The following is a 12,024-nucleotide window of genomic DNA, read 5'->3' as shown; positions in this document are numbered from 1 at the left end:
CTTTTTACCATTGTGCTAGTAAAAGATATTCATGTGTTCAGATGAATATTATACACCTCCTTTTATTTGCAGCGCACTTTGAGACCTTCATGAGTCCAAGGTTGCATCTTTTTCAGTTAAAATAAAAGCATTCAGGCTCAGTCTTCAGCCTTGATGTCGCTTTTACCTCTTTAATAAAGTGTGAACTCAGTGATTTAGTCTGTGTGCTCATCCTGTAGAAATACTGAATGTTTGGGCCGCTTTTGAAATTGGTAGCCTAAAACCAACTTGTTCCAGAGCGGGTTAGGAGAGCTGCGTCGTTTCCATGGAGATGTTAAAAGTGAAACGGTGTCCATAATATCTGATAAAGGGCTCCTTAGTTTTACAGGTGTAACTTACAGCTGTTTTTCTCTGTTTAGGACCCTGCAGGCGAGCAGGAAACCAGAAGCTCAGTGCAACAGTCAATGCAGCTGCTTCACCTCCTCCATCAGCCCTGTGTGCGGCTCCAACGGCATCACCTACCTGTCCGCCTGCCTCGCCGGCTGCAGCCGAACTGGGATCCCCACATCCAACATTTCTCAGGTTTTCATTTTGCCTTTGCCCTCTGATTATGATGAGTACCAGCAATGTTGATGAGGACTGTAGCACAGAAAAGCCACCAGAAACCTTTATAGTGTTCACAGATATGAAGTCCCAGTATTTCACAGCTCTGTCATCAGCATGCACATGCTGGGCAGTCAGGTGGTAACGTGCTTGTTTCAAGATCAGATGCTGACTGCAGATAATGTCTTCTATATTCAAATCACATCAGCTCAGCAGCACAAAGTATCACCACTTCACTGCTGCTGAATTTTTTTTTGCTTTTCTTTTTTCAGTTTTTAAGTGCTCCTAAAACAAACACACATTGCTTATTTCTACTGAGGATTTTGATCCAGCCGTGAGGAGCAGGTGTAGCATGTGTGTTCCTGCAGGATGAATGGCTTGTTGTTGTACAAACGTCTCTCTCTCTTTCTGTTGACAGAATCTGACCGGCTGCTCCTGTATATCCAACAACAGCGAAAGTGCCACGGCGGTTCCCGGGAAATGCCCAATGCCGGGATGCCAGCAGTCTTTCCTCATCTTCCTGTGCGTGATTTGTGTCTGCAGCCTGGTCGGAGCCATGGCCCAGACTCCCTCTGTCATCATCCTAATCAGGTATCATTGTGGTTTTATTTTATTTTGTGCAGAGACTCTCAATGCTTTAATTTGAAAAATAAAACTTTTTTTGTTCTGTCTGTTTCTCTTGAAGGACTGTGAGCCCTGAGCTGAAATCATACGCACTCGGTGTGCTGTTCCTTCTGCTGCGACTCCTCGGTAGGAACCGTTTCCAGATAACACATCACTTTCACATACAATCACTCCGTCTCATTTCCTCTCACTCGCAGCACAAATCCTGTTGAGGCTGCAAGCGTGTGGCGTTTTACCAATGCCTCCAGTGACGCACTCTGTTAATGACGGCAACCCGTCAATCGCTGGTGCGCGGCTGCATCGACTTTATGTGTTTTCAGATGGAAAGCAAATAAATCAGATAACAAGAGTGTAAAAACAACCTTACGTTCAGGAGGCAAGAGAAGAAATGGAACATGAGAGGGACAAAATGTGATTTTTAAATCATTTCAGTGCTTACGGAGTGATAGTTTGAAGATTTATGATTCTCCTCTTACAGCCAGCAAACCTTAGCTCAGTGCATGTTTCTCTCTTGCAGGATTCATTCCCCCTCCTCTGATTTTCGGTGCTGGGATCGACTCCACTTGCCTTTTCTGGAGTTCGGACTGCGACAAGAAGGGTGCCTGTCTGTTGTACGACAACGCGAATTACAGGCATCTCTACGTGAGCCTGGCCATCGTTCTCAAGGGTGTCGCCTTCCTCCTTTACACCACCACATGGTATTGCTTGCGGCGGAACTACAGGAAGTACATCAAAAGTCACGAGGGCCACTTGACGCCAACTGAGTTTTACCCGTCCCTCACCGACGGCCCCAAAGTCGCCGACAGGACGAAGTTTATATACAACCTCGAGGACCACGAGTTTTGTGAAAATATGGAGTCTGTTTTATAATTTGTAAAGCAAAAAAAGGACAATATGGACATTTAAATGACTATTTTAGGAATGTAGTTTTTTCTTCTTTGTTAAATTCAAGAGGTTTTGATAAAGGCGATCTATTTTACGGCCCGTTGAGGTCCTCGGTGGCTCTCGACTGCGCTACACGTCCTCGGTAAAATCAAAAGGGTCCATTGTAGTTGTTTACATCTGAGCGAGGTGTTGTCAGGTGTTGCCAGTGAGTTCCCGTGTTGACTCTGTGGTAGAAGACGAGCGCAGTACCGTCCCACTCAGTCCTAGTCTGTTATTAGTGAGTGGACATGATGCTACTACAAACTATAGTTGCCATATTGTTTTAGGTCCGTCACGATTCCAGTGACAGTTTCCTTTCAGTCAGCACTGTGTGTTTTTGTTCCGTCACTCTTCAAAATGACATTTTTATGGTTAAAAAAAAAGTTTGGTTTGTTTTCCAGTTATTCATATTTATAAAAGTTGCCAAGTGTTTACAAACTACTAGTTGATGCGTTTAAATTTCACTGCAGGAAATTTTCCTATTGAAAAATTAAAAAAAGAGAGAACAGAAACACCCTCACTGGGTTATTTTAGTGGCCTGTTGGATCTTTTAACTGCTCAGTTTCCTGTTCTCTTGCTGGATCATAGACACTGTTTTTTGATACTTCTTAGACTAGACGTTGAGGTCTTGTCTTATAGGTTGAAATGTGCAATGTTTCTTCATGATAGCATTTCCATGTCGTTTTTACTTTTCAGCCTAATATGTCTTAATAAGGGATAGTTTGAATAAGAACTTTCTATATGTTTTCTTTTGGCTTTTGCACCCAGTGTCAAAGCAAAGGAAATCAAAAGTAGTATTTTTATGTTGTTCATCCTTCAAGTGGAAGGTTTGTTTTCATTTGGCCCAGAATGTTTTTATTAGATTGTTTTCGAGTATAAATTATATGTAATCTAATTGTCTGGGATGTGTGTGTGTCTGATGTTACAAAAGATCTGGGACAATTCATATCTATGGTGTGTTACCTGTGTCTTCAAACTAGGCCTGTAATAAGATACAGAGGTTACAGATGTGCTAAAGGAGACTGTGTGTACAAGGTTAAATAAAGTTAAAGGGCACTGAATTCATATCCAGGTGTGACTCACTGCACGTGACCTGTTACTCAGCTGAGCTCTCTGCAGTTACAGTTTGTCCCTTTTCTTATACTTTTTGTATGGCAGCATATTGTTTATTTTACTCTGGAAATAAATTATTTTTCAGAAAATTCATACAAATTTGAGTTCTTTTCTTTTGAGTTCTGTTTGTGTGTAAGTGGCTCCATAGTGTAGTCGTTTACACATTCGCCTAACAAGTCAAAGCTTGTCAGTTTGGTCCCAGGAGGAGGCTCGAGTCCCTTGGGGTTTGCATCAGGAGGGACATCAGGTGTGAAAATCTGCCAAATCAAATATGCAGAGCCATCCTGTGGTGACCCCTTGTGAATAAGGGAGCAGGCTAAAGAAGTTTTATTTTGCATGTGTGTAGAGCTGAGTGTTTTTATAAACAACCACTGTTTCTGCTGGCCAGCAGGGGGCGACTCAAGGGGCAAATTGTCACAAAGTATGGAGGAGTGTCTACAGCCATCTGTAAAACATGGTGGAGGCTCTGTCATGGTTTGGGGCTGCATTTCAGCCAGTGGTGTTGCGGTCAAGGTTGATAGAATTATATTGGTCATATTTTCATCCACAATGCAATACAACCTGTAAAGTGTTGTGGTCTTAACTCAAAAGAAGTAATGTATTAAGGCGATGTGGAGTACTCCAGATTTTGGCATCGATCTGATACAGAGTAAATACAACACCGATGCCTTTAATGATACTTTTAACCTTTAAAGGCAGCTTAGGTCGGAGAGAGCAGTGTGTCATGATTCATGAGATGAATCAATTTGCTAAACCTGGATGCATTTTAATGGCCACTAAATCACTGTTTTTATGCAATAATTAGCTAACATAACGAAATGCATCTTTTAACTTTTCATGTATTTTAAAACTGGATTTTCTGGAGACCTGGAATGCCCACCCTCCAACAGGTCTCGTCAGATGTCTGCCCCTCCCTGCACCAGGTTCTGCCAGAGGTTTCTTCCTGTTAAAAGGGAGTTTTTCCTTTCCACTGTCGCCAAAGCTTGCTCATAGGGGGTCATCTGATTGTTGGGGTTTCTCTGTATTATTATAGGGGTATTTACCTTTCAATATTAAGCGCCCATATGGGTGGCTGTTGTGTAAGTAAAATTAAAATCAATTTAGATTAATTTAAACATGTCTGTCACTTTGGATCAACTTCTGTTGTTTAAATGTGCTATAAGTAAAACTGACATGAGAGTTGATACAAAAAGATTCAGACATTTTTCATAGTCTGTGTTTAATGCATTTTTTTTTTTTCATTTCTGAAAAAAAATAATTATTTAACATGATTATATTACATTAAATAATATAATAATGCATATTTACAGGATAGAGCAAAGTATCTATCTGATAACAATACCAGCATCGGTATCAATGCTATCAATATTTGGATTGATCTGGCCACCTCTGATATATTACACATAACTCATTACTGTTTTTTTCAAGTAATGCTGTATTTTACTTAATTACTAAGTGGATGAAGTAATTTGTTACACTACTCGGTACTTTGTTCAAATGGCCAACAATATAAACCTGAGGCAGTTCCACACACCAACACATAACTTCTTCTATTTAGAACACAGATGCAATATTTTAGTATTTATTTATGAACAGAAAATTAACAACTTGAAGCAAAGCTGAAAACGAGCACAAAGAGACTTCAAAGCGATTGCCACAGTCAACTTTAGAAACATGAACAAGTAGAAACGGAAGCTACAAGGCTGACGGCTCATCACTGCCTTTGTTACCTGCTCAAGTTCAGGCTCTGGCTGCTAGCACGCATTCAGCTTTAATGTCACTTTGGGGTTTTGGCTAGCTTTGTGTTAGCATGCTGTCTGTGCAGATACTTGGAAAGAGCTGAAGTTGTGTTATCAGCAGAATGCGATTGATTCTATCCTGGATGTAGTTTCAGCTTTACCATCATATTCTTGCCCTTTCATAAAATAAACATAAAGGTAATGTCCATATCTGGACTGCAGGCTGCTCCACCGCGGTCTTCCTCCCACAAGTAACGACACAATTGCAACGGTAATTTATTAATGGATTTAGTGCAGTAACTGCACCACTGAAAAATATAATGTGACCCAATGCTGTTGGCCACAACTTCATTTTTCAGCATGACAATGATCCCAAACAAAGTGCCAATGCAGTAATAGCATAGCTGGACAGAAAAACATGCAGGAGTCGCAAGAGTTCAGGCTGTGCTGGTCAAACAAAATATTGATTTTCAAACTTTTTAGAATTGTATAAACTCTGTTTTTGCCCTGTATACTGTATTTCTATTCATGTTTGCACATATTTTAATAAATTGCTGCACTTATTTACCACACCGGCTCAGATGTCACCTGGCTTAATGAGGTCTAGTAGGCTACTGGAACAAGATATGCAAGGACCGAGAACATGGAACTGGTGGAGTTTGTGTGTGTGTGTGTGTGTGTGTGTGTGTGTAATCATGGTTCTATTTTTCAGATAGGCTTTTTAAAGATTCTAATATAAGTGTTGAGGCACTGTTAAAATAAAAGCTCCAGCTCAGCTGCCAGTTTGTATTCACGGCTCAGCACATATTCCTAATATTGTACCTCGCCCAGCGAGATGCTTTATATAGACACGAGAAATTAATAGTACCACATGAGGACAGAGACTTTCCATATTTTGATTTGCACAGTGGATTGGAGGCTTAGTTTAGCCGTTAGACTTTAGCTCTCACAGTTTGAGTACCACAGAACCACTGAGAGTTTGTAAAATATGCTTCTAGATATTATGTAAATCAATACATGTTTCTGCAAAAATAATTTTAACAAGTGCTACTTAATATTTTTACTGTATAAAAACAATAAATAAATCAAAGAACAATTTTACCTTTTGAAATCAAATAAGCATGAATGTTACATGAGGATGTATATAAGGCTCTCTAACAGCAAATGCTGCTGAGGGAAGGACAAAATGTACAATGAGATTTTTATTTAGAGGCTTTCAAAAGCAGCACAATTCAAAGTTCTTCACTTCATCACATTAATAGAAGTGAGAGTTCAATCAGACCTCAAGTTTTCTAAGACTTTCATTCCTGATATATGACATATGAAAAGTGAAGTAGATTCAGTCCCTTATAAACCAACAAAAGAATATAAAAGTCACTTTATTAACACACAGGGAGCTCTCCTGAGTTTCTAAGAAACACTTGAATAATAGCTTTCCTGGATTTCTGGACGTAGCACACGAGTCCTTGTGTTCTTGACATCATGTAACTCTCAAATGTCCAACCTTGAGCTAAAATGACTGAGCAGAGCTATATATATTCACTTTACTAGGTACAGCTGTTTAACTCAAATATTAAATCGTCCAATCATCTGACAGTAATCCATGGAATTTAAGCAAGCAGACATGATCAAGTTAACTTTCGGAAGTTCAAACCGAGAGAAGAAAAATTATTTAAGTGACTTTGAATGTGGCATGGTTGTTGTGGCAAGGTTTACAGAAAATGGTCTGAAAAAGAGAAAATATTCAGTGAGGATCAGTTGTCTGGGTGAAAATGCCTGGTTGATGTCAGGGGAGAGTGGCAAGACTGCTTCGGGCTAATAGGAAGGCAACAGAAAATCAACCAAGCTATGCAGAAAAGCAGCAGATGGGCTACAGCATCAGAAGACCACACCGGCTGAAGAACAGAACAGCATCTCTGATCAATAACCTGTCAATCTCGCTAAAATCAACCTCGGTGAATCTATGTCACAAATTAAGACATTTCTCATCCTTGTCATACCGCTGTGCTGATTTCTGTAAATAACTAAGGTAGAAAATACGGTAGTGAAATCCCATATGACAAACGTTGTAGCAACTTTATATTAACCCATATATGAAAACAGCATCCTAATGATTATGCCAGTTATCCTTTCTAGGCAAAAACAAACACACTGGAATTAATTCCTATTTTCAGCCTTAACAAATATTTAAGGTGCAAGATTTAGTCCTACAGTTTGAGTAATAATAATAATAATAATACATTTTATTTGAGGGCGCCTTTCAGAAACCCAAGGTCACCTTACAAAAAACACAATTAATAAAAGGAACAGTAGTCATAAAATACATAAAATAAGTTAAAATTACAAAACAGAGCGTGACAACAGATAAAATCAGCATTAAAGCGAATAAGCCAGTCTAAACAGGTGTGTTTTGAGGTGTGTCTTAAATACGGAAAGGGTGTCAATATTTCTTAGTGCAGGAGGAAGAGAGTTCCAGAGCCGAGGAGCAGAGCGACTGAAAGCTCTGTTCCCCATAGTGATAAGGCGTGAGGACGGAACGGTAAGATGAGTAGCAGATGATGATCTGAGAGGGCGGGAAACAGTGGTGATATGGAGCCGGTCACACAAATATGAAGGAGCAGATTTATGGATACATTTGAACGTGAGAAGTAAGATTTTAAAGTTTATCCTGGCTTCTATGGGCAACCAGTGAAGCTGCTGAAGAACTGGGGTAATATGAGCACTTAACGGAGTACGGGTTATGATCCGAGCTGCAGAATTTTGAAGAAGTTGGAGTTTATGAAGGGACTTTTTAGGGAGACCAAATAGGAGGGAATTACAGTAATCAATACGGGATGTAATAAGACTATGGACAAGGATGGCAGCAGCATGAGTGTCATTAAAATGTAACCAAATGAGAAATAAGAAGAAAATTTTGAAAAAGTGTCAATAATATACCTTCCAGGTATCGACAAAAAAAAACCCTAACCCTGTCAGTCAGAAGCTGACCTGTAACAGGTGGGCATTACACTAAAAACAGTGTTGCAGAGCTGAAGCCTGTCTGCTAGTACTGTGGGATACTTATACTTTTGGTATAGTTTAGATACCAAGTATCACCAAAACCAGTACTAATACCGATACTTTTGATCTATAAAGGCTTATGTGTCATGGTTTGAGATGAACCATCATCAATTTGCAACTCTGAATACATTTCACTAATTCACAGATTTGTGTTTTTCACAATAATTAGTTGTATTAACTTAAATTTCAAAGTGTGCTTTGTTGTATTAACAAAAAACACAAAAATTTTTCACATATTTTAAAACTAATTTTTATTTTTTAGGTTCAACACAATGAAGTGGGCTACATACTGAAGTAAGAGGCAACAAAGTATCGATCCTATTGCATTAGTATGTATCCAATATCTATACCAATACCAGCATTCTTATCGATATTATCTTTGGATCGAGCCCACCTCTGCTTTCTTCGGTTCAAAAAAGCCAAACATGATCTTGATCTTATGGCATCACGGTGGCATAATTATCTCTGTTGCCTCACACCAAGAAGGTCCTGAGTTTTCTGTGTGGAGTTTGCATGTTCTCCACGTGTTTGCGTGGGTTCGGTTAATTGAGGTTAGGTTAATTGGTGATTCTAAATTACCCATAGGTGTGTATGTGACTGTGATGTCTGTGTTAGCCCTGCGTCAGTGTCCCTGGAGCCTCTCGCCCTGCGGTAGCTGGGATAGGCTCCAGTGCACCACACGACCCTGCCAAGGATAAGCAGAAGAAAATAGATGAATGGATCTTATGACACATGTAAAGCATGTATAGAGGCATCAAGGTACTATTCCCTCATCTCCTTAGACTTATCAAATTTAAGGAAATACAGTCTGCTGGAGCAGTTATGTTATGTCACAGATCTCACTGATCTTACATGCAAAATTAATGGCCTCCTCATATTTGTTGCTTCTGAAAACAACATCTCATAATTACAGTGACACCTCAGCACTTGCAAATTCGGCTATAATGCGCTTTAAAAAATGAGGGCGCAGTGTATTTCTGCCTGTCTTTGAGCGAGTGTCGTTGTCAGGTGGTTATAAAGTCTAATAATAGCTCAATGACACTCCTGAACAAGACACACACACACACAGAAAGAAAGAGAAAAAGCTTGTGCGTGACAGCAGCAGTATCAGTATCACTGCATCTGTCTCAACAGCCTCTGATATTCACCTCACTCCTGATACTCGTCACTACAAAGATGCACAAAATACAACAACTGCGATTCCCCGGGAAGGTGTCCTTGTTGAAAGGCAGAGCAAAAACAAAACAAAACAAAAAAAAAAAAAAAAAAGCCAACAACAACAACAAGAATCCACCAGCAGGAAACAGACACTGCTGCAGGCAAGAGTTTTCTCTCTTAGTCAAGAAGTGTCAATTAGCCTAATGGCTGCTTTAGTAAGACAAAGCGTTACACAACAGCTCGAGTGGAGAAAATAAAGCAGTAAATCCTCTCTGGGGTGCCTCGACTTGCATCCTTCTCAAATTGCCAATACACGTTCAGTGACTGTTAATCTGATAGAGTGACTGAATTCATCCTGCTCTCATTTGGATTTTCATCCTAGAGTGGAAATGCGACGTACATGTTCCACTAAACACACTGAGAGTGAACTGTGAATTAGCACTGGATGTAAAACCAGACATCATATGTGTAAATATCATTATGAGTCATTATGCACAATCTCAGGGCTCCAGCTGCACTTTTCAATTTATGTAAATTAGACCTTTATTCATGTCTGTGAATCGCAATCGTGTAGAAAATGTACGCCTGGAATATGAAAACAGATTTCCCTTTAGATTTGCTTTGACTGCATAATCCCTAATTTACTTTCATTACATATCAACTAACTAACTAGCTAAAGACTGACTGAGGGCGAAAATGATGCTAATGATAGGAAATGTATAATGGAGGGGTAACACATTTTAATAAATGACTTTTAATTACAAAGGAATGAAGTATGGATGGCGACTATTCAAACGTTTGTACTTATGAAGAAACTCATCTGCTAAAGGAACGGCAAGAAAATAAAAAAGCAAACATGCACAGTTAGCATTTTGGGATAAACATAAATATATTCAAAGAAAAAATCTTGGCACAGCATAACAGTAATGCAGGGATGCGTGATAAGACTCATTTCTTTTCCAACATCAGCACTCTCATTATTTTATGTCCAACATTTATGAGTCTGTGAAGCCGTGAGGGAAAAGTTCAGGGAAGGAAGGAGGGAAGGAAGGAAGGAAGGAAGGAAGAAAGAAAGAAAGAAAGAAAGAAAGAAAGAAAGAAAGAAAGAAAGAAGGCTGAATTGCTTTCATCTCAGCCATCCTCCCAGTCAATAAAAGCAAAAGGTCATCTTTTACAAAAACAGCATGAAGTGCTGATAATAGTGGCTTTAAAAATGCTTTGTTTAAGGGGCAGAGTTGTATTCAGAACCTAATTCAAAGCACAAACATGTCGATAGTTTAGCCTTAACAGAAAAATGAACTCTGTGGCTGATTATTATGTATATCATTAACACTTTACACTGCAGCACAAAAGTTTGTGGAGGGGATAGAGACGTTTTTTCTTTAGCTAAAGGTCCTTTTTTTCATTCCAGTGAATGATTTGTGTGTTCATATAACGACTGAATCTTTCGTGGTTAACTGAAATATCCCCGCTGTTCACAAACACACACACACACACACACGGTGTTGTGATCTCAGCCAGCGGCTGCACAGCCTCTCTTCTGGTGCCGTGTACAAGCAGACAGGTTGATAAAACATGGAGGAGCCAGTAGGAAAGAGAATGGGGGAGGTTTTTGATTTTTTTTTTTTCATCAGCAGAAGATTTTTCCTGAAATTGTCTGACAACCAAGAAAAATGTGAAAACTGCTGTCAGAACTGTTACAGGGGTTTTAGTTGGCAAATGAATCTTGTTCTGAGATGGACAGTATGACTTCAAAACAAAGGTTTGTGTGACATGTTTTCAACGTGAGTTGACTTCCAGGGGTGATTGAATTAAAATAAATTCCCCGGCACGATCAGGTGGCACGTTTACCTGCACGTCTGCACTTGCTTCCCCAAACAAATGACACAAAAGCGGCCTGACGTCGAATAGAGCTGTCGGTTTGTTACAATCTGACTCTTGCATTAAATTCAAGCAAACACAAAAAGATGACAAAAGACTAAATCGTGCCTGGAGGGGCGTTGACTAAGCAGGGAGAAATTTAAATGGTGAAAGATGAGGATGATTATTTGAAAGCAAAATGCATTTTACTCCAGTAAATGTCAGCAGGCATTCCCCCCAAAAAGTTGCAACTCGGTGTGTTAGATTCACACAATAAAGGAAAAGAAGTGCTTCAAACTCAGAGTTTCCTGGGGTTGGACGTCCAAAGCCCCAGCTAAACCCCAGGTCACATCTAATGATTAACAGAATGGTTCATCCTAAATCCTAAATCTTTTCTGATTTTAATGGAGTATCTACACAGTCACACAAAAGCCAAACCATCCCTTCCATACTGTAAAAATGCAGTGTTTATCTATAGCTACAAGTGAAAGGAAAAAAACCTCCTTCCAGTTGTTTTTGTGGATTTGAAAACCCATTAACGAGTTATATAGTTAGCTAGTCAAGCGTCCACGCCTATGTTTGAATATCAAATTGTAGTCCCAACATGCTCCTCAGTGTGAAAAGTAGTAGTTCACAATGCCTGATGACAACTTCAGTTTTTGACAGTTTCCCAAAATCAAAATGTTCTAATTTTTTTGAACAACACTTCTCTGATGAGTGTCAGAGGAAAGTGTCTCTGAGGGGCGTTTTGATAGCACAAACAAGACTGCATAAGTGATAACACAAAGCACACTACTCCAGTCGCTCACAATTTGCTTAAACAAGTTGCTGGAAATGCTCTTCAGTCCATATTGACAGGACAGCATCACACAGTAGCTGCAGATTTGTTGGATGTACATTGATGATGCTGGTGTCCCGTTCCACTACATCCCAAATGCTCTGTTAGATTGAGATCTGGTGTCTG

General features: G+C 39.6%; 1 protein-coding gene across 2 annotated transcripts in view; it reads left to right on the top strand.

Moving 5' to 3' along the window:
* slco3a1a (solute carrier organic anion transporter family member 3A1a) overlaps window positions 1-3,329 on the top strand; it is a 37,341-nt gene extending 34,012 nt beyond the window's left edge. For both annotated transcript variants that reach the window (XM_006789366.3, XM_006789365.3), the window contains exons 8-11: window positions 399-561; window positions 1,001-1,173; window positions 1,268-1,332; window positions 1,724-3,329. In XM_006789366.3, coding sequence (XP_006789429.2) covers window positions 399-561; window positions 1,001-1,173; window positions 1,268-1,332; window positions 1,724-2,076 — 754 coding nt within the window. In that variant the 3' untranslated portion in view covers window positions 2,077-3,329. The remainder of the gene's footprint in view (window positions 1-398; window positions 562-1,000; window positions 1,174-1,267; window positions 1,333-1,723) is intronic.
* The last annotated feature ends 8,695 nt before the right edge of the window (window positions 3,330-12,024 follow it).

The sequence above is a fragment of the Neolamprologus brichardi genome, chromosome 7 (genome assembly GCF_056152115.1).
Source record: "Neolamprologus brichardi isolate AB-2024 chromosome 7, ASM5615211v1, whole genome shotgun sequence".
NCBI lineage: Eukaryota > Metazoa > Chordata > Actinopteri > Cichliformes > Cichlidae > Neolamprologus > Neolamprologus brichardi.
The sequence above is the reverse complement of the archived record's forward strand: the minus strand, read 5'-3'. Positions and strand labels throughout refer to the sequence as shown.